The following is a 24,071-nucleotide window of genomic DNA, read 5'->3' as shown; positions in this document are numbered from 1 at the left end:
CCTGAAAAATTACAGTTTCAGGAGCTGATAATTCCTAAGTTTGGCTGAATTTGACTCATGATTTTAGGAAAATATAGGGCCGCCTACACCTCATTTCATCAAACTATATGCTTAGCTTAACTAGCTTTCATGCTAAAGCCTTTTAAATGCTCTTGATCAGCTTATGTAGAAAACAGAACTCCTCTTTAACACACCAGTAATCCAAAGTAAGGAAAAAACTATTCCAGACTTTACAGAATATGTTAATTCATCACAGAGCTTCCATTTTACTGTATAACACAGAGGAGAACAAAAGGTCAAAATACAAATGTTTGAAAACTCTGACTGTGAGAAAAATAAAAATCCCTTTTGTTTCCATAGTATGAGACATTCTCTACACTCTTTTTTGAGTTCAATTTCATTATCTCAGAATAACCAGTTTCTGAGAAGAATCACAACCGCAAGTAACCTCTAGAAAAATGCTTTGGCTTTAAAAAAGGACTAGAAATCTAATGGGAAGAATTTTTATTATTATTATGATACAACTTCCAGCCCAAACTAAGACATACAGGTGGCTTGGATCGTCCCTACAAACATTAGGCTAGCCTTCAGTTTCAGATGCTTTATATTAGGTTACTTTAGGATGTGAAGACATAGTATTAGCTAGGTTTAAATTAGTGGGAATTTTGCTGAAGACTCCAAGGGACACTAATCTTCCACAATTTTGCCTTAACAAGGTATCAGTGCTTGCCAAAAACTGCTTCTCAATTTATTTGAAAATTATTGCTAAAAATATTTGGCTTAAAGTATAATGGGTTCAAATTTTCAGGTGGTATAAATCAGTGCATCTGCAGAACCATGTCAATTTAATCCACTTGAGGATCTACCAGTAGAGTTTATCCCATTTAAGATCATTCATTGCAGTAAAGTAATTAATTTTAAAATCTTCCTGGTTTTACACGGCAGGCAGTCACGGTGGTTTCACCTAGGGCTACTGCATTTTTGTGGCTATAATCAGCAAATCGAGCAAACCCATCCTTTAAGAAATGTATTATTCCTTAAAAGTAAGAATCCAATTAACCTACTTTTTTCTTTATTCAGTCCTGGCACCACTCAGCAATTATATGCTATATTTAAATTTAGACAACACAGATGCAAACATGCCTTTGCAAGGCTGCTTACAATAGAAAAAATGAGTAACAGTGATTCACTGCTATTAAAAAGTTGATTCATATTAGCTATTTGCACAACTTTGTGTTACTTGTTAACAACTAGAAATACTTGTACAAGATAATCTTTCAATCTCCTCTTTTTTTCAAAAAAATGTCTAAAGTAAATTAAATTCGTTTCACTTGATGTAGTGTTTTCACAATGAGAAATAAATTTGCCATCTGAAGACTTGTGCATTTAGCCTTACAGAGAGAGAAAGAAAAAAAAACAAAGCATCTTAGCACCACTGCAACTGGGAAATAGCCTCTTCCCCAATAACTTCTGTAGGCATGTAATTATTCCATACTGCTGTAGAATAGAAGGAGATTCTTTTAGCTAACCGGTAAGTATTGAAGAAATTTTGATACTTGCCTTATTTTAAAATAACACAAGGCATTTGGAAGTCAAATATTGAGCAAATGTCATGAGACAGAGCAAATCCATGTCATACATATCAATTATAATAATTATAGGCTTGCATTGCTGTAGTGGTTTTTTGAACTGTTTTTAAGTGCATCTAATGCAAAATACCATAATTAAAAAAAAAATAAAATCATTGCCTAATGTAATGAAAGTTAGTTTATCAGGTAGGAGTTTGCAGCACTGAAAACTCTCTTTAACTATTTCACTGGAAAAACATCATGGTTTTGGATAAATCTTTATGACTGTACTGTATGAAAGCACTAGAAGTTTAGATAAAAAGTAGATATATGAAATCTTAAAACCTTCACCTGCCCATTCTCTCTAAGATTCCATCTAGAAAAGGCTGATATTTGCTGATTTCCCTGATATGACAGCAGCAAAGAATAATTCCAGTAAGTAAATGTGACTGCCATTAAACTACTGATGAAAATGAGCCTTACATTCTCTGACAAGATCCCAAGACCCACATTGACTTAGACTGTTCCAAAGTCAAAGACTTTAGTCAGTGGCAAATCAATATAGCGGTATCTAAGATACCTTGTTTTAATACAGTGTAAGGAATTGCTTTCTAATTTACTGTTGTGAATAAACAAAGCATTGGAATGCATAAACTTAAATTTATCAGTTTCACTGACCTTGAAGCTGGCGTCCTTTGTACAAATCCTTTGTTTTTGTTGGGTGAGCTCTGGCACCATTATCACATTTAGGTTGTTCATACCTAAAGAACAAACAGTGACAGAATAAAACCAGTCAAGGTTAAATTGGATTAAGAATTAGTTTATTTCCAATTTTGTAGTCCTTGTACCTTCTTGTTTTCAGGGAATAAGCCTCCATTTTCATTCAGAGGGCAATGCAAACTTATGTCTATTTTTAACTTAACTCAAATAAACCATCTTTATTCTCCTGGAGCTGACACCAAATGAAAAGAATACTGTCTCTTCTAAAGCCCATTCTACTGGAAGGAAAACTAAAGAATTGATACAAATTAATACAAAATAAAAATTATCTTGAAAACTATACCAAAGAAACTCCACAGAAGCACAAAAAATAAGGCTGTCTCCCACCTACAAAACAAAGAAGTCATAAACAATATCACAGACACTTCTCATGTTGGGAAAGACCAGAGAAATAATTTCAAAATCACAACAAGGTAGGTACTGTAGTTAGGTACTAGCGCGGCTCTAAATTCATGTGCTACTCTATCTCCTTAAAAAATAGTTTAAGTAGAAGGGTTAACTATGAATGTTTTGAACAAAAATGAAAAAGTGATAGGATTTCCAGAAGGAAGGTAATTGGGCTGGAACTGCTTAAAGTGAATTGTGAAAAAGACTGAATCTCCATCTGCTACTGGAACATTCTGGCTCTTCTATGCTTACTGAGTTTACTTAAAGTCACTTTGTTAGTCTAACTGGTAACAAGAAACTGTGCTATTTGTACTTCCAACAAACAGTGACTTATGCAACACCACTAGAAATATATTTTATGCAAGACCAGAAGGCATGGGAGCATCTGCTGCTGAATTTCACCTCTTTTTCCATGTCCTCCTATCAATGCATGGTGTTTTTTCACTCTCCTTGACAGAGTCTCTTTCTGAGAAATTTTTACTTTATTGTCCTAAAGCAGATTGAAGTTGCAGAACTCAGCAGGTAGCATTCCAGAGAAAGTTTCAATTCTCAGCTAAACTAACATGAATTGCGTCTACATACACGTGTGTGCACTACTCTTCACTGAATCTAGATTCTTTCGTACTTTATATAACTGAAGTTCTCCTACTCCAACTTCATCAAAATCACATTTACTGAGTGGCATACTAAAATGTCTTATTAAAATATACTAACCCAAATCTTTTGGAACAAAGTATTTCTAAAAACATTGAATGGTGGCAATGTCCTGGAAGGTTAAACTGCTTCTAAGAACAGTGCCTAAATATTTTTCTCTTAATTATCAGGCAGTATAGAAAACTGCAATATTATTTTTCCTTTGAGGATTTAATTTATTTCTACATCATGTGATGAAACTGCCTACTGGCCCATCAAATTTTGGCTGCTGCAGGAAGGAACAGTATCGTTTTTATGGACATGGGAGAGCTACAGACTCCTTTTTACCCTAAAGAATGGTAGAAATAGAAGGTGCTTTGATAACATGGGTTGGATTCAGATACTTGATGGATGACCACTTCAATCAGCCAAGAAAACAGTGAAAGGGAAGTCTCTGAGCAATACTCACTAATGCAGTATCTGGCAAACAGCCTGACCCCCTGATTAATCTGATACCTGACTCTGCATTTCCCTCCTTCTCTTCCATTACTGTGGCTGCTCTGTGCCTACATTTTATTTTTTGGCTTCTACTCTTCTACCCTTTTGGCTGATATTTTTGTTAAATACACACACAGTTCATCGATACAAACTAAATCTACAAAAGCCCAATAGGTGTTAAAATGCTGCAATGTGAAAAGTCTATGTTTAACTCTTTAAAGCAACTGAAGAAAGAAAACAAGTCATTTAAAATTTACCAGACAGGAACAGCCACACTAAAAACTGATAAGAAAAACAGACTTGCCTCAGTTTTCATGGAGAAAGAGTGGGAATGGGATAGCATGTCAGAATGGAGCACTGTCAGGTTAAAAATAGTGTAGTTAAAAAAGACATCCCAAGTTACTCTTTTGAATTTAAAAGGGGAAAGAATCCCTAGTAGTAAACATATATCTAGAATTGGCAAGAGCTTAGGAAGACTGCTTTATACCTCTGATCAGTCTGCTGGGAAGCACTGAGATTACTGAGGTGTACAAAGCAGGATGGAGGCTACCACAGGGATTCTACAGTGTGAGCAGCTTCATGAAACAGATGATTTATGTTCCTTTTTAAGTTTAGAGAATCTTGTGCAAGTTTGGGGTTTACTCTGCACAAGATCCTAGTCACTAAAAAGTCACACGTGAGAACGCAGCCCCATGGTCGCCAATGAGCCAGAAGGCTGAGGTTCATGCTGTGATTTCCAAGAGGCATGGGGAGCCAGCTGGTGAGGACCATACTGATAGGCTTTTGTGGGAATAGTTGTTTTTAGCCTTTCAATTACCACCTTCTTTTAATCTAGATTTATTCCACAACTTCACCGATTTCTTCTAAGTTTTACTGTCTTAAATGTCCTAGAGGGGGGTCTTCATTGACATATCTTTATTCTAATTCTAGAATGAGCTTATCTTTTTCTGAAGTATCTTCACTGACAAATGATTTGTCTTTTTTTCAGATGACAGTGTATTAGAAGGTAAACGAATGCGAATAACTTCTCTTCATTTTGAGGGTCTTATTTAAAGCGACTACCATTTATTGAGGTGATCAGAACTTTATAATATGACAAATATCATCCTCATGGATACATTCAAAGGAAATAACAAGCAAAATGTTGAGGTGTTCTGGCAATAGCTTCCTGGATCTGTCTATCATTTAAGTGTTTCAATCCCTTGGTGATTCGATCCTTACTTGCAGAACAGATATTTCAGTATGGTATGCATCCATCTTGCTACCAGGAGTACAGTAGAGTTTTAACATCTTTTAATTTGTATTTTGCAGTGAAAAACTGACAGACAGTACACCAAATTTTACACAAGCCCATGGTTGTTTAAACTAGGAAAGACTCACATATTCATTCCTTCCATTCTATAAGAATTACAAAAAGACAAGTGTATATTCCTAGTTATATTCTAATCCCCCTTTATTCCCTCTGCCTGAGAAAAAAAAATTAGTTTTATCAATACAGAAAAAAATTAAAATGAAGAAATAATTAATGGGATTCCAGCCCATCTAAATATTTCTCAGAAATGAGGTCTAGACATTCCTCTTAAACTCCAGGCAGTAACCCCACCTGCTTGTTTACCAAGACTGTACATTCCAAAATACACCAGTCATTCTTTATTTAGTATGAAATTCCTAAAACTGAGTACTCTCCTTACCCATCTGTGCTCAGAAATGTCCTCTTTGGGGATATCACTAAATTTTACTTCCGCAGAGCTTCACTGAGGACTGACCTTAAGTCTAACAAAGCTGAAAAATTAGAAATGGTCAAGAACATAGCAGCTGATCTTTACAGCATCACTCATCAGGCAAAGCACTTTTGTGTCTAAACCATATGCATGGAAAGATTTGAGTCCAATATTCCAGCCTTCCAACCTTGGAGACATGCAGCACAGTGAAAGGTCTTCCTGCCGCCTCTTCTCCCACAGCTGAGTGACTGTGTAGTTGCCAAAAACAAGAGCCCAGCAGACCAAACAGGATAAAAAAGAGACAGAGAGTGATTCTAGGTCCATAGGTGATTCATCAAGGGGTTGGAAGGCCTAGAATTCCAGTCTGTGTGACAGTCAGAGCCAAAATGGCCCATGCTGCATGCACACGATATATATGAATAGGAGAGCAAGCTGGTTGATTTTTAAGGCTCGTCACCTCCAGTTTCATTAATGGTTCATCCTGGCGTGCAGGATGTGGCAGGAAGCCTACACAGATGAACAAAGTGCACCTAACAAAATTCACATTTAAAAACAAAGCATACAATTAGTCAGCTGATACAATAGGAATAAACTTTTTAAGTGTGCAGGGATGGGGCTAAGAATCTGATAAGGAGCATGAAGGCAACAAGAATTTCTTACACACTTAATAGCAGCAAAAAGAAGACAAGGAAGTGTGAGCCTGCTGCTGAGTAGGACAGAGAGGAAGCAGAAGTACTCAATGGCACCTCCTTGTAAGACCAGTCTCCAGGAATTCCAGCTCCTTGAGGGCAGTAGTAAAGTATAGAGCAAGGAAGACTTATCCTGGGTCATGAAGGATCAAATCAGGGATTGTTTGAACAACTTGGGCATACACAACTCCATGGGACCTAATGGGATGTACCCACAAGTGGTGAGGAAGCTGGCTGATCTGTGGGCCACTCTCTATTATATCTGAAAGGTCATACTGACTGGGGAAGGCTCCTGTGGACTGGAAGAAAGAAAATGTCACTTCTCTGTTCAAGAAGGGCAAGGAAGAGCAAAATAAGCCAGAGAGCCTTACCTCAGTTTCTGAGAAGGCGATGAAGTAAATCTTCCCAGAAGCTATTTCTAAACATATGAAGAAGGTGATAGACAGTAGTCAGGATGGAATCATGAAGAGGAAATCATACTTGGCCAACACTGCAGCTTTCTATGATTCTATAACTTGCTCAGGGGATAAGGTGAGATGGGCAGATATTATTTATCTTAGTTTTAGCTAGGCTTTTGGCACTGTCTCTGATCACATTCTCATAGACAAACTGATGAAGTATGTATGAAATAAATGAACAGTGAGGTGAATTGAAAACTGGCTGAACAGCCAGTTTCAAATAGTTGGATCAGCAGAAACTTTTCAGCTGGAATTTCAGTGCCCCAAAGACTGTAGAGATAATACTGTTTAACCTCTTCCCTAATGACCAGGACGCTGGGACATGGAACAACTCTGAAGATGATACAGAACTGGCAGGAAGTTTCTGATACACAAGACAGTTGCGCTGCCATTGAGAGGAACTTCAACAAGCTGCAGAAATGGGCTGGCAGGGACCTTATGAAGTTAAAAAAAAAGAAAATGCAAGATTATTTCCTCTGGCAAAGATTAACTCCCTGCACCAGTACAGTATCGGGCCAACCAGCTGGAAAGCAACTTTGAAGCAAGAACCTGGAATTTCTAATAGATACTGAGTATAAGGTAGCAAAGAAGGCCAATGGCCTCCAGGGTTGCACTAGGAGAAGTACTGCCATGAGGTCAAGGGAGCAGATCCTTGCCCTCTTATTCTCAATGGGAGAATGAGACTTATATGTGATGTTGTGTCCAACCCTGAGCTCCCCAAACAACAGAGGCATGGACATACTGGAGTGGGTCTAGCAAAAGGCCATGAATATGATTAAGGGACTGGAGCATTTGATAAAGGAAGACAAGGGTGCCGACAATGTTCACCCTGGTGAAGAGAAGGCTCAGGGAGGATCTTAATGTTGTCTCCAAGTATCCAAAGAGAGGAAAATAATGAAGGGGAAGTTATAATTTTCTTGTTGATATCCAGTTGTAGGCAAAAAAGGCAATGGGCACAAAATAAAATACTGAAAATTTCATGTAAAGGTAAGAAAAAACTTACTTTTAATTATGATGGTGATCAAACAGTAAAACAGGTTGCTTAGAGAAGCTTCATCCTTCGAAATATTCAGAATAAACTGAACATAGTCCTGAGCAATCTACTCTAGATGATCTTGCTTTGACTAGGGGGATTGGATCAGAGAATTTCCAGAGGTCCCTACCAATCTCAGCTAATCTGTGACTTTATAAAAAAATGATATCAATAAGAACTAAAAAAAAAAAAAAAAAGAAAAATAAAGAATAAACACCACAAACCCCCTCCAAAACAAATAAATCCAAACCAAAAATCCACCAAAAAAACCCCCAAACCAAAACCAAAAAACAGAAAAGACCCCACCAAAACCCAAAACCCAATTAAAAAAAGCCACAGCAGGAGCCCCACTGCTTGATGAGCACATGAAGACTATTTAGACTCAAATTAGAGAATAGGAAATAAAATTATTTAAGCTAGTAATTCAAAGAAGGATCATCGCTAAAAAGAAGAAACAGTGAACAAACCTGGGGGTGGAGAACAGTGAAATAGAACAAAAGGAAGTATCTGGAATGTCTAGAAGTCATCTTTTAGATCCTCACACAATATGAATACTGATCCTGCAGTTTTAGGATCAAATTTAGACTATTATGTTTTGACCATTTATGGACCTCAACTTGCCAGAAACAGTTGATCAACAGCAACTTTAAGTCATAAAATCACAGAATCCTTAAGGTTGGAAAAGACCTCTAAGATCATCAAGTCCACTTCAGATGGCACTGCAACTGGCATAGTCTAGTCTATGTATAAACAGCTAGCAACAAATCAGCACTTGAAGAATACGTGAAAAAATCCTCCCCAAGAACACATATTTTATAGCAAGTGCCTTATGAAGCATGTTTCTTTCTCAAACCTTATGCAAATGATAAAAAAGATTTTGCCTAAGTTATAAAAGAGTTATGATTGCATCAAGATCCTCATACTGCCTGCCAGCTCTATATAAGCTTCTATAGCATTCCTACAACGGCCAAAACCTCAATAACCAACCTAAATAACATCCTTTGGAACCTGATATGCTCTTTGCCTACATCTGCACTGTGTGGCTCACAATACTTTACCATGTATCCGGCTCAGCTGAGATGACTGAACTCCAATTTTCTATTAATAACACACTAAAATGATATTTCCTCTCTATGGGTTCCCAAGGAGTTGTTCCATCTAAGCCCATCATATGAAATAGTGGAGGAGATTGCTGGAAAAATAACTAAGCATTTCTGAGGTTGGATGTGGTTTCTGTCACGGACCATCTTACTTGGCTCTTTTATATTCAGGATAAGGAGTGTGAGATTTCCTCTGAGATTCTTCATTATATGCTTCAAGCCTTGGATTCCCAGCACAAAATAGGATTGAAAAAAAAGACTAGGATGGTAAACTGCCTGTGCCATTGCAGTGAAACAGTCCATGGCCATCTAGCCTTAATTTTTGATGTCTCAAAACATTTAACTTTATAGTGGAAAAAAACTATATGACATAATTCCACCAGCAATAGAAATCTACATGATAGTCCATGGACACTAGGGCATGTTCTTAGTGCAGCTGTTGAGTACTGAATATGTACAGCCTTACCTTGTTGATGTACCAGGGATGGGACGTCCTGTATCTACCAGAACACACCAGCAGTAGCCTGTGGAAGGATGGCACTGCACTGGTTTGTAGAGGCCACCCTGAGCACACTCTGGAATGAACACATTGTCCTTCTGGGGCTGTTTTGCTTCCTCCAGGGCTGACTGAAGTTCTTGATCACATGATGATGCTTTTGGATGGAGAAGAAAAAGTATTGAAGACAGATGGAAAGAGTCTACTTGATTTATCAAACAGATTTTATATCTTTCTTTGATTGTATATAAGATTTTCTTTGTGAAGGCTTGCTACAGCTCAAGTACTAGCTACATTGGTTTAGGCTAGATATTGTTAGAAACTTTAGTTTCCTTTTCATGCAGCTGCTTCACTTTATAGTCCTAATAATATCTTGGATGCCCCCTCTCCTATATTTGATATAATCTATGGATAAGCAAATACTTTGTGACCTTAAAAAAGTCCTCATATACTCCATAGTCCCTAAAGTATGAATTCTTTTCAGAGAGAATAGTAAAAATTTAACTGCTTAGGATTCCTTAAATAAATGATTCATCTAGATATTCATTTGGATGTTTATATTCTGCTCGTTCTTTCCAGATTTGAAACAACCTCTTAACACAGTGAAAATTCTTCCACGTTCTTTTCTGGTGATTCTGGTATTGGCAATGTGTTATTTGCTCTGCAGAGCAAAGACCCATGAGAAGAATACATTTTCATGTCATTCAATCAGTATGCCTGAAATCTTTCAGAATGTGTGAAAAACTTACATATCTACACATTCCCAGCCTTTACATGAAACTATGAGGCAAGGGGGAAAGAGCAGAAACCACAGGGCCTGAGAAGGCCTGTCAGTTTACAACAATCAGCAAAATAACACCTCTGCTGAGGATTTGTGGTCAGTAATAAGCTGGTACATGTGGAACTTCAGAGACAGTAAATAAGAAAGTCTATTCATTCAAGCCATTATTTTTCCAAGAACGTTAAAATCAGTCACTTATCATGTGAAATTTAGATTGTTAAAAATACAATTCTGTATAATTCCCAAACTATGCAGTAGGGAAAAAAAAATGAAATACTTGAAAAACAAGAATATTAAGCACTCAACAGATGTTCAAATTATTAACAGGAAAATTTCAAGCTAGTAGAATTTCAATCAATAAGAGATTGTCTTCAGTTAAAGAACAGTAATTTTAATGTTACAATTTGTTTTAAAAGTGGGTACTATTTGCTCTTCTTTCAAACCAGTTAAAGGAATTACTCTTTGACTTTAAATAGTTCAGTGTACAAAGAACAAGTTGAATCCTGACTGAATATTCTAGCGCATTTTAACAAATCTCATCTCTAGGTAATCTTGTTTTATTTTATCCACAGTGTTCAGAAAATGCTTTGCAAACTGTAGGCACTGACAGAAACTCACTAATCATGTCCAGAATACTACTGCTCCTTGACAGCTTTTTGCATATGTAAATGTCCAAAAACACATGCAAGATTTCTGTTGCAGGGGAAAAGGTGGTAGGAAGCTAAATACCTTCATACTTTGAGTGGCACACAATTAGATCTATAGAATGGCCTAATTTACAGAACAGTGTGCTCTTTTCCAATCCATGTAAAAGGTTTAAAGTAGCTTCATTACACAAGGCACTGATGGAGGTCTTTAGCTGACTTTTTCCTCTTTTGTTTCATGTAGTATTTGAACAGGGTATCTAGATAAGTTGATGATTTTGCACATTTTTGTCTTGATCTACCCACTGACATAAACAGAGACTGAATACTGCTCGAATTTCCAGTGTTTTGATAATAAAGTGTACTTAGAGAATCACTGTAGTAGGGACAGAAGTACTCTTTTAAAAGGGAAATAGAAATTATTTGCATATTGAAACTTTCACAGAAATAACTACAGTTTGACAAAGTAGAAATCTATCACCAATATCTTCCTAGAGTAGCTAAAATAAGTCTTGCCCTCAGTGAATCTGGATTATGATGACTATCAAATAACAAACAGTGGCAACTCTAGAACACCTCACTTAGCTTTGTTGTTCACTTTTTATGTTTTGTATACAATCAAGAAAAAAAGAGCATATGGGGTGAAGCAACCACCATGAGAGAGAGGAAATAATTACTCCTCTTTAAACTCCACTGAATTAATGCCTCTTTCGTACTGATAAACCTTGAGACCATGCCATTAGTTACTGTGACCTTCTCTTGGTTTACATCCTTGTAGCAAGCAACATAATATGTCAGATGTGCAGGTATCCTTATCTCCCTAAAACACAGGTTTGTATGAAAAATACATTTGTACGCTCCCAGCTTTACTTAGAAAATACACTGGTGCATAAAGACCACCTAGTCAGGTCATCCAGATAAACAAAATGTATCTGAACAGAGGGTGTGAAGGCAAATTCCCAGTGTGGAAGCAGATAGGAACTGTTTCAGCTGTGGACATAAGCGACACTCCCTAATTTCTGAGAAGCTCTAGTTTCTACTGAAACAACCCCTGAAGGACTGCACTGCTGACTCATGGGCCAGGGCTGTTGCCTCTGCTGAGCTGACTTAGGAGACTGTGTTAGACTTAGATAACTGGTCTTTACTAGTTGACTTGCTGAGGCAAGATTTTCTACCAGCTGCTGCCTAAGCCATAAATTTGTATCTTTTGCACTAGGTCATGTTTCTTCTGGTCCTTGTATTCCCTTATGTCAGGTTTTAAATCTCAGAGGTACAAAAAAGGAGAATCATGGGGAAGATGTCACAGGAAGGCTCAAAACATGGCTTATATCTTTAGAAGGGACAGGCAGAAGACTGCTTGAACTTAACACCACAAGTGAGACTGGAAACAGAGCAGACAGTGATCAAAGGAAGGTTTAAAGAAAAAAAGACTTTCCCTTTCTTGAAACTTTTAATTTCTTATCCTTCCCTTACAGATGGGGAATTTTAACAAGCAGAGGAACACTTATCACTGGGCTTAAATTAGTTTCCAGATAAAATCTAGATTATTTCTAACAAACTAGGAGGAAAAAAGAGTAAGATATACACTACATCTGTCAGTTCTCTATAAGCCAAATGACTGAGTCTTATTACAAATCTACTGAACAGAATTCACTAATTTCATTCAACAAAAGTGCAGAATAGCTTATCATTTTTCTGCCTCATACAATGGCTAATGAGCTTCAGGTCAGCTATCAGACCATCTGCCCAAGACAGTAATTTCTGAAGTCTAATGTTTTGTACACTCTTGACACAACCATTTGTGTCATTATTACTACTTCCCTGTTTGTTTTCCCCACTAGAACATTGTCCCTACCTAAAGGAAAACTGATCTAAAGTGCTTATCTATAATCCTGCCTGCCAGAACCAGAACATTAATCTTCTGTGTGATTTCCTGTCTGAGGGAGCCATTCATCCCCTTTCAGACTTTCCTTTCACTTATTTACAACAGTAGTGGAAAGATGCAACTGTGATGCTAAGAGCTCTTATCACTAGAGCTACCATGCCACTGAAAATAATTGCCTTTGTAATGTCAGAAGAATCATGGTCAACAAACACTCATTTCCCAGGAGAACCAGTGATAAATGTCATTAACTTAGAAAATATCTGACAGTTTGTCCAAACAATCTGGCAACAACTATGAACTGGAACCATAACAGATGGATGCCAGAAGTTCATAAAGTGAACAGTATGGAAAAGGATCTATGCCACCATAAAAGTGGGATAAATACCTCACTCATTAAAATGCATCAAACTTTCTATGGAATGTGCTACTGCAAAAACATTCCTTCTGGGAACAGAAAAGCACTGACACTCCATTTTTTTCTTTTCAAGTAATGTGCTTACACTGTTATTTTACTTAGTTCCTTCAATTTTACCTTGACAGAAAAAAAGAAATACTTTCCAAGCATCTTAGTAAAAAAATAGTTAAACATGGCTAAAAAAATAATTTCTGCACACTCTATCATGTTAACCAGTGCTACAGCTTAGCTGAGATAATTTATTTCAGGTTGACAAACCTTTCTACATTTCCTGCCCAAACTGCATTTTATTTTAGGCTTATAAGCATTACTGATTCAACACAGACATTTCAATCATATAAGGAAATACTCTTTTTTGCCTGTTTTTGCACAAGAACCTTTGTACCATCCATCCAATGGCCATTTCTGAATGACAAAGTAAAATTCTTGCTTATCACTATGAGAGAGTTTTAAAAAAATGCTTTATATTTAATGTGTGTTACACTTCCTGTGTCACAGTGCTATTCAGTTTCTTCCCTTTTCATTTTAAAGACTAGTTGCTAAGTACATTTTTCATGTTCTGGTTTAAGATGCCTTTTGAATGAGCTGTCCATTACAAACAACGAACTGAAATGTTGCATCTTCTGTCAATAAGAAACACACTTCAGCTAATGACAAACTCAGAAGTTTCATGTTTTGTATAAAATCTTTGGTTGATTTTTTTTTTGCCACTCTTCACTAAGAAAGCAGCCTGGATATCAATAAATCAAGTTAATTTACAATAATTTTTAAAAGAAAATTTATGTTAATTAAGAAAATTTAAATTAACTTTCAAGAAAATTACCTCAATAGTAACAAGATGTAACACTGTAAATCCTTATTTATTAAAGACTGCATTTATTCATCTGTGATGGGCTACCTAAAATGTTACAGTAATTTCACGAATACAAGCCGCACCAATTTGACCAAAATTTTGGTGGAAACCCGGAAGTGCGGCTAATATTCCGGGGCGGCTAATCTATTAACAAAATTCTAAAAGCTGCCAACACGGAAGTGAGAGCCCGCGGCAGCCCCAAGCCAAGCTGGAGCCCGGCCGGCCCTGGCAGAGGTGGGAAAGCCTGGCAGAGGCGGGGCCAGCAGTGTGGGGGCGGGCGGCAGAGCCTGAGCCAGCATGGCGGGGGAGCCCGGGAGAACTGGGGCTAGCAGTGCAGGGGAGCATGGCAGAAGCAGGAAGGCCGGCGGGTGGGGCTGCCTGGCAGCGGGGGAAGCCCAGCAGAATCGGGGCCAGCAGCGTGGGGGAGCCCGGCGGTGCGGGGGCCTGCAGTGCCGGCCAGGGCGAGGAAACGCGGCGGCGGTGCAGACGGGAGGGGGCGGCCGGCGAGCCTGGTGGCGGCGGCGGCAGCCCTGCCGGCGGGGCGAGCGAAAGCGGCGCTCGCGAGGCGCGGCGCAGGGCGAGCGAAAGCGGCAGCGGGGCGGGCGGCGAGCCCGGCGGCGGCAGCCCTGCCAGCCGGGCGAGCGAACGCGGCAGCGGGGCGGTGCTGACGGGAGAGGGGGGCCAGCGAGCCCGGCGGCGGCGGCGGCAGCACCACCCGGCCAGCCCCGCCGAGCCGTGGCGCTGAGCTGGGCCACCCGGCCCCGTCGGCAACCATGAGCGGGCCGAGCCTTCCTGGCCCCGCCCCGAGCCAGTAAAGCCCGCTATGCCGCGATCCTGTTACTAATTGGCCAATTTGTGAAAGCTGCGCACGGATTCTCGCGACGAACGAAAGTGCGGCTAATATTCGGGGTGCGGCTTATCTATTGACAAAGACAGCAACATTGTCGAGGCACCGGGGGTGCGGCTTATAATCCGTGCGGCTTGTATTCGTGAAACTACTGTAATTAATGTTTACTAGGGGAAGTCCTAGAGGAGAATAGCAGTGACTTTTCTGGAAAAGTCATCCTGAATAATCTATTTACCTGTGCACTTTTTTGTTGCACATCTAAAATGCTGAGTGTTATATTATGTATGTTAGGATAATCATCTTGTTAGTCTTATAACAGGTCCCTTATTTCAGAAATTCAAGCAGTTTTTCTGCTGTGTCTTATCACAACTTCTCCCAACATGTGAAATTTCATGATTACAAATAATTTGAGTGGGTTTTTTTCTGCATAAATGTAAATAGCTGTATTATGTCTAAATTTCAGTGTGTTCTGCAGAAACAAGTTGTCAAATCTGCAGAAAATTACAGAGGCATCTGTATGGTACTTTAACACTTCCTGCCACTATACAAACATTTCCTTCCAATTTCCTTAACCCCACAATGTGTATATAACAAACAGAATCCATTCCAAGAAATTCTGTTTTCAGTTGGTTCTTTCTCCCTCCTTTTCTCATTATCATAATAGGCCATGAAAGGACAATTTAGATAGCCTGGTTTCCAGGGTAAGTGGATCTTTTATTAGGGCTTGAAGCTCTGTGTTCCCTATAGAAAGAAGGTAACAAGAAACCTGTGAACAAAAATACTTCCAAAAGTGATAAGCGATTTCTAGAGGAGTGCAGTGTAACATTACAGGCAGTTAATATTGCACTTCTGCCCTGTTTCTGGAAGGATATACGGAAAGAAAATAATAATGTCCAAATTTCAGTATACTTATATTGTATGAAAATCTCTGCTAATTAGAGTGTTATTCAAATAATCTGTCTGTTAATTAAGCCTAATCTGAGTGCACCTCAAGTACTGATTTACAGAAGCTTTTTGCTAGTTTATTTCAATACACCATCATTAAGATGGGGAAATAGTTATCCTACTGATACACATGAAACCCTCCAAGAAATTTCACATCTCATGAGAATAAGAATTTGATCCATTTGCTTAGGATGAACCTTCTTTGAACCAGTGAAGTTAATACACTCCAAGGAAACTGATCACAATATGTTTTTATATTTTTAACTAGTTTTCATAGTATTCAAGTTTCACTGAATGGAATTCCACTTACATTACACCAAATTGTATTTCCACATATGACCAAAATGTTCACTTTAGAAAGGAAAGTGGAAAGTGGGACAATATCTATTCAAGCTATGCACTTCCTGCAGAGGAGTTCAAGTTAACTGGATGGCAAAATGGTCTACTACAGCAGTGGCTCCATCATTCCAACTCCAGCAAACATGCCCCTTCAAGGTAAACTAACAGGCTTTTTACCTATAGCTGACCAGTTTAATCATCCAGAATCCATCAATTCTGTTCCTGCTATAAGCACAGCTAATACAAATTATTTCATTCTAGTAAAGGAAAGATGTAATCCCATGGTTTTCTATTTTTTCAGGGTTTCTAGCTTTTGTACAGACATTCTCTAACATGACAGATTCCTTCTCTGAAGAGGTAGAAAAAGTGGTGAATGGACTTGGAATGCCAACTTCCTACCCTTTGTGTACAGTAAGTTATCTCCTTGTCCCTCATGGTCAGAGCATGGGCATCTCACATCAATCTTTTTGAAGAAGATTGGGTTTTTTTCCAAACCAGGACACCTGTTCTTACACGAATTTGTCTGCCTGCCACCTCTTCACACTTTCAAGTAACCTCGATTCTAACTGCAATCAAGTGCAGCTCAATATACAAAAATTTGCAAGAATTAATTTCCTCATGCTACTAGCTTCTTGTAAGGGCTGTTCATTAGCCTGAATCAAGTAAAGAGTATTTACGTAGGCCAGGTTTCCCCCAATAAAAATCCATGGAAAAATATCTACTAAATTCAATGGACAATACTTCAGGTTGCAGCTGACTATATTCACATGCACGTATGTTTCCAGTTAAGCCTAATATTTGTTCATGGACCAAGTACTGATTGTAAGAAACAGGTAACATTAATAAACGCTCAACCTTAGACCCAACATCTAGATGGCAACCAAAACCTAGGACTAAACTACAGCATGAATACTCATCTGGCGCCACATGTTTTGATTTACATAAGGTTCAGATGCACATCAGCATGAGGGTTCTCAAAGCCTGGAGGAAGCTGGCAACTTTCCTACCCATATTCTTTCTCATTTGTGAAAAAATTTGTGGGAACCAAATATTGCAGGCCCCTTGTGTGCATTTTCAGAAAGCTCTCAATGCACAGCTGATCACTATTTTGCACTTTTGGAGCTTGGGCCGATGATTGTGGCCCAAAAAGCAAAAAGCTCATTGCTTCAACACAGCCCTAATGATTAATTTATGTACTTTAGTCCATTGAACAAAGAAGGATAAATCACAGACAGATGCTCTCATTTATCTATGTGGTTTCATACGCAAAGACACTGCAATACACAAGCAAAATCATCTGAAAATGCAGAGTCCTTTGAAAAAAAAAAGATTCAAAAGACAGAGACTACTAGCCCCCATTTAGCTTTACCTGAAAAGAATATAATCATAATCAATATCATCTACTGGTATACTCCAAGATTTTATCAAATTTTACCCTGAGTCTGCACAAATTCTGGTTCTACGATAAGACAAATGTCTGAAATGTAATGGGTTGACTTGCTGTTCAATAAAAATCCAAACCTATTTTTCTGCTGGATTTTTTTTTTTTAAGTTTCTGGTTTAGGGAAGTTTTTGCACATACCTCTGCAATTCTTTATTTTCTTAAGATTTGAAATCATGTAACCACAGTTACTGAGAAAGACTGTAACCACAGTCACTGCAAAAGAAAAAGAACTGTTTTGCTTCAAAAAGCCTGCTATTTTAGCATTCTATTTGGTTGTTCCTTTGCTTGCTTGTTTATTTATTTTAGCCCAACTTCTTGGTTAAACAGATGAGAAACATTATGCAAGTATTCAAATTTATCTTCTCACAGAATTATAACTAATCAGCTATTCGTTTGTGATCCTTTCTCACATCACTGCCATTGAAGATTAAGGGATCAAGCTAGCTACCTCTTTGAAACCAAATGTAATTCTGTATTTAATAAACCTTATTCAGATTGAATAAAATAGTAGCATGAGATCTGTCCCAACTTGAAAACACAGAGAAATTAGTCTTCACTTACAAACATGACACAATCAGATTCTAAACGTTTAAATATTAGCATTTACTTCTACAGTAGATAAATAATAGAAAACCATGAAGTGAGTATACATTAGATCATAGATCTGAGTTATTTCAAAGATTCTGCATTAGAGCCAAAATTTTTGTGTTGAACTTCCCAGGTCAAACATTTTATTGTACCATCTATGAAATGTGAGAGAGCAGTATACCAAAAGCAGTGTATTTTTGCTATATCTTTAACAGCAGCGTATGAAAGTGATAGCAAGACAATGCAAATCGCCAGGCATGATACAAGGACTGTTTACACCCTACCTTCTTCAATGGATCTTTAAAAAGAACCTTTATACAAATCAAAAATAATTTAAAGCCAAATGGTCAGTGACATGGCATTGGGCTTCACAAGGACAGTGAAAAATCTGGTCTTCTGAGGAGATGAGATCCCTCATTCTGCATTTGCTCAGCTACTGGAAAGAGCATGGATTATCATCACCAGATGCTCTGCTCCTTCTAGGCTTTGTTAACTTGACTTCCCTAACATTAGAGAGGATGATGTGCAAATGACTGCCCCATCCTGCAAGGATACATGTGAAACCAGTTATTTGCCAAATGAGATGAGATCTGGTTTTCCTACATACGAGGAAATATTGTTACCTATTATTGCTGCATATGGCTGCCTGACAGAGCAGAGCAGCCCCACTGTGTTCAAACTGCAAAACCAACCAAACAAAAAAGCCACCACCCAAAATTACAGCAAATGAAAATCACTGACATTTCCCAAACACAGTGGCTGGCTGGTCAGCTTGCTATAGCAATCTGAAGGCTCATTCGTTAAAGAAAATTGCGCAAAGCTATCATTCTTGCTTTATGAGTATATTGACCAGCAAATGTGAGACTCCTGCCAGTGGAAAAATATCTCATTTTTTGAGAGAGATTTGAAGTGAAAATAAAGCTGATTCACTTTTTCCATAGAGCTGTGAAAATGAAACTCTTTGCCAGGTAGGCTCAGGGTTCATATTTGTTTGAACAGCTCTACCAAAAATTTAAAAAAAAAAAAGGCGAATGGGGGTGCCTAAATTCATACTTTGACACTTAAATAACCCAGACAACTTACACAAATGTTTATCCATCTAGCATTTCCCCTCCTTGAAACAGAAGTTGTTTCTCTTCCCCATTTGGGAAACTCAGATACTTACACCAGTGTGTGGATATGACTTTGGATACTTGACCTTAGGCACTCAAGCAATTTTCCTTTCCGAGGTGCACAGTGGCATCTCTGGCTGCAGCCTGTATCATGTTCCTGTCACTGGTTCACACTACTAATGCTGGTGGCACCATGCAGTGTTTTCCAGCCTCATTGCTTAATTCCTGCCTGAGGTGACTGCACTCCACCTACATACAATTTTTTAAGTATCAACTCATTCCAACCACCATACAGACAGAACCCTCACTACTGTTGCAGGAGCTAGCAGGAGCCAGAAGGACTTCTGTCTGTTTTATGGGAATGTGTTCTGATATCCATAGTTTAAAATTGTGCAGTTATGTTTAAAAAAAAAAAGATATTTTGAATTTTGGTAGCTCTCCTTTGCATGTGTCAACGTATCTTACAAAATGGTCAATACTGTCTGTCTGCACCCTTGTGGATGGGCATTACAGAATGGTAAGAATTTGGCCCTCTGAGCAGGAATACAGAGATTAAACAGGCTACTGAGACAGAAGTTCTTTTCTTCAGTATTTCAGGCAGTTACTTTGACAACCATAATGCAGAAGTTTATGCTACCATTACCATAGCCTCTCAGATAAGTACCCTTAAAACCTACTTGGTTCAAACAATCCTAAAATTTAAAAATTGTAGTAATTCTGAAAACATAATTACACCCTTAAAAGCTAACCTACGACAGATAAATCAAAAATTGCCCACTTTTCTACTTTTTCTTCTTCACCTCGTCAAAGAGAAGGCAAAAAGCAGGTGGAAAATGAGCATGCCTATTATTGCTTCTGTCTCTAATTACAAGGACTGTGTTGTGCAATGAAAAATCTATTAACAGAGCAACAAACCATTTCTCTAAGGTGGTATCATCTCTTGATGATACTGCTCCCAGAACTCTTGTCTTCAGCATGAGGTTCAACAACATGAACATGCAGCAAGGTCACTGCACTGCTGTAACCTTGCATAAAGCTGAAGGCTCAGATTAAAGGCTGTACAGGTCTTTGCCCCCCAGCACACTATATCCAAAGTACACTATTTATACAGCACGTAGGATGTCAGTATTCATAACAGGAGAGCTCCAGGATTCAGATAGAAGACTGTTTACTGATTTTGGCAACGTCGTGTGTGCAATAAAAAGGATGAGCCAAAGAAGAATAAAAACCAGTAAGAATATTCTAATACTAATTATTTCGGCTCCAACAACTTTTAATATAGTTTTATGTTGCTCTTTCTTTCCTTTTTTTCTTTTGTCATATGGCTGTGGTTAAACAGCTCAGCCTGAGCTTTGGTTTCAAAAGCAAAGACAAATCTTTGGCTTGGCTTTACCGTCAAACTTTGGAAAAATTCAAGAGCAATCAAAATTAAAAATTCCAATTCCACCCCACTTTTATCTCTGTTTTCAAAAATAAATAGGTCTCCGAAGAGTCGATAATGCTAAATATGATGTGAGAGTGAAACATCGCTATTCTTTTGAAGAATGGAAGACCTACAATCATACTGAAAATTCCAGGCCAAAATTTCCGCTCCTGTAAACTGGAACCATTCCATTGCACACAGTAGGGATCAGCAGCAGAAAAGTCAGTCCCAAGAATATTCAGAACAATTCCAAAGGTTTCTTAGATAATGCATAGTAGCAAAAGACTTTTGAACTAGTAAAATGAGAGTTTTAAAGCGTCTAAGGATTCTTAATCTTTTACAACCCATGATTACTTTATGTGCTCAGAAGATCATTACTTTAAGTGTTTAAAATGACACTTGAGCAACCTGTATAAATAGTACAGACCTTGAAAAAATACTTCCCAACAATCTGCTGTGTGTGAGAGTAAAGAACAGGTTTCCCAAAGTGTTATTTTTCAAGGTATTTGCTTGGTATTTCCAGCCCTTTCAGACCTGTTCCCATCTTGCCTCCCCACACAGATATGGACAATTACCTAAAACCATATTTATTTTGAAGCTCTCTACAACTAAGGAAGAAAATACAAAAGACTGATTTTGGCAGTACTGTTCAAGTAAAACAGATTATAAATATTTAACTTTTACAATGAGCATCACAGGAAAGAGCAACATTGGCATTTAGTCACCTAATAAGGAAACGTTTTTATTATCGCTTATGTGAAGACAGTTCTGTTATTGTTTCTACATATAATGCATTGTATGCTTTGTGTTTTTTTAATTTGGGAAAATTAAACGTTGTTTAGTGGCTTGACAATAATGCAAAAGGAAGCTCAGTGCATGATGCTCCCAGGAGGTTGTGAAGCTATTGCAATCAGAGCTGTTGTTAATTAAATCTGCCTATTGTTACAAAGCATTTGGGGCCAAAACAATCAACCACTGGCATAATTAATGTAGTCCACAAGGGCCTTTGGTGGTATTTGTTTTCATCAATCATGAGGAACAAACACAGGCTAAAGAAGAGTGGAAAATCCTGTGTATTTATAAACCTGCTTGCCTGGGGTCTCATTTGGGAATAACTACAGTACACTCCCAGGGCAAGTACCCTTGAACACCAGTAATTTTGCCTCATAGATGTATGCACATTTTCATACAGACAACATGCAGGAGAAGACACAAGTTCTCCCTTGCATCCAGGTGGCAAGGTTATCCTCTTTTGCTGGTGTTTTACACACATAATGACACAATAACAGGTATAGTTTGCAGAATCAAGCGAAGGAATCTTTAAAGTTATCAATCAGTTACAAGGAATAAGATGTAAATCAAATGTCATGATTTACATGACTGAAACACTGAGATCAACAAACGAAACAAAAGGCATGAAGTCTACATGCAAAATTATTAAAAATGGGTGCCTTTTCATTTAGAGAAATTCCACTATATCAGTTGGTCAATACAACATCTTTTTCTTCATTTCCACCTGCTACATTGCATAAGTCTGCATATTGTGTTCCATAGTCCTGTATTAGATGCTATTTCAACAACCTCTCTGATGAAACTTTTCTTCTGCTTGCACTGATCTGTGCAGACTGCAACAGCCCTGGCCAAAGCAGAGGCAGGGTTAGAGCCCTGGAGTCCCTGGCTGGCTGCCCTGAATGTAAGCAATGAAACCACACTGTCTGCCTCCGCTAGCTGACGTCAGATCAGATGTTTTGTAGGCTACTTTGTAGACTGCTTAAGTCTCCACAATGACATCCTGAGGAAGTGATATTGGCACAAAATATAGTCCAAGACTCTGAGCACTAGTCAGTCTGACCAACAGCACTGATATTATGACACTTGTACTGAGTTTCATTTGAAAAACTCAAATGAACTTCTACAAAACAACTCACAGCTTTGACTAAGGTGATGCGTTCTTACTTAGGAAACATTATAACTTAGGATGAATTATTATTAAGGAAGCATTTTTACTTAGGAAAATACTGAATTAATTCTGAAAATATACTTCACTAGCTTTAACATCTAGCTGTTCCTACATTTTGGTACCCTCCTGCAGTATGGATAACACAGTTGGACAAGGTATCTCTGAAATAGTCTCTGATATCCTACACAGACAGGTAACACCTTTCCAAGTTTACTCAATCTAGGAATCAAGCCCTCTTTCCTATCCTTTGAAGTCACTGCTCAACTGGGTGCTCCAAAGAACTCTCAGCTTGGTTTTGGGGTGACAGTATTTTCAGAATACAGCCTGCAAACTCATAGCAGGACCAACAGCCTTTATCCCCTTGTTTATTCTCCTCATAAAGCCTCCAGTTTAGGCCTCTGGCTGCCTTAGTTAAAAGGAGAAGATAAAAGAGAGATGATAAATCAGTGTTACAAGAAATGTCCACCAGAATTTGAGATTGCACAATGATATTTAGGCAAAAATTGAGAAACAGGCAGTGAAGATCTGCTATTGACAGGAGACAAAGACTCCAAAGAAAGGACGGGAAACAAAATGGGGAATTGTCTGTAGGCAACCAACTTTGAGGATGAGTAACAGTGACTGTAATAATATTGCAGAGGGCTCCAATAAAAGCAGGTATGAAATAAAAGATAAATTAAGCTTAAATATAGTATTATGATTCACGAACTTTCATAATCATATAGGGATAAAAAGATCTGAAGCAAGGCATTTTTCCTCTAGACTTGCTGTGGACAGAGGCTGCTCTATATAGAAGCCACACAGGTTCATTTTGACAAGAGTATTGAAAAGGTAAGTGCACCATGACATTCTTAGCACCATGGTTAGTTATGTGACATATTCTCTGGTGTGAGAAGGTATTTATGAGTATTCAACTTTTCTGAACATATTTATGATTCAGTGTGCAAAACACATCATCTGGTGACAATTAAGTTGTATATAAAGGCAATAAAGCTAAAATATTTTATTCAGCCTTTCAGCTGGCAATACCAGTGGAGCAGAGCAGCCCTTATGCTGACAGCAAATTCGTTAAAGTCAAGAAGAATTCCAGCTGTGTAACAGCAGCAGGATTGGGGTGGGCTGTCCTATTGTCACTGATTCATCAGACTGATATACTACATAATAGCTACTTTAAGAAATAAGTATAAACTGTGTTTCCAAGAGAAATTATATCACCATCATTGGTCCTGTACCATTAATGTTGTCATAAAGAGAAAAACTTTTAAAAATTAAAAGAAACCCTCCAAGCCTCTCTCCTCATAAGTCTTCCACTGGTACTAGCCTTGTAACTGCACTAGTCACTCCTATTTACACTACTCTGAGTAAAATGAGGCTTCATGCCTGTTGAAACTAAATCAACTCCTACAGTCATTTGCTATTATTATATTGGACTGTTTAGCTAAAGGGATGAACTACAGGATGTGTGACTACAT

The 24,071-nt window shown here is 38.2% G+C and overlaps 1 protein-coding gene across 4 annotated transcripts in view; it reads right to left on the bottom strand.

Annotated features, from left to right (window-relative positions):
• SMOC2 (SPARC related modular calcium binding 2) overlaps positions 1–24,071 on the bottom strand; it is a 141,405-nt gene that overhangs the window by 34,174 nt on the left and 83,160 nt on the right. For all 4 annotated transcript variants that reach the window (XM_033056287.2, XM_033056289.2, XM_033056286.2 and 1 more), the window contains exons 8-9: positions 9,334–9,520; positions 2,247–2,329 (exon numbers count right to left, since the gene is read on the bottom strand). In XM_033056287.2, coding sequence (XP_032912178.1) covers positions 2,247–2,329; positions 9,334–9,520 — 270 coding nt within the window. The remainder of the gene's footprint in view (positions 1–2,246; positions 2,330–9,333; positions 9,521–24,071) is intronic.

The sequence above is a fragment of the Catharus ustulatus genome, chromosome 3 (assembly GCF_009819885.2).
Source record: "Catharus ustulatus isolate bCatUst1 chromosome 3, bCatUst1.pri.v2, whole genome shotgun sequence".
Taxonomy (NCBI): domain Eukaryota; kingdom Metazoa; phylum Chordata; class Aves; order Passeriformes; family Turdidae; genus Catharus; species Catharus ustulatus.
The sequence above is the reverse complement of the archived record's forward strand: the minus strand, read 5'-3'. Positions and strand labels throughout refer to the sequence as shown.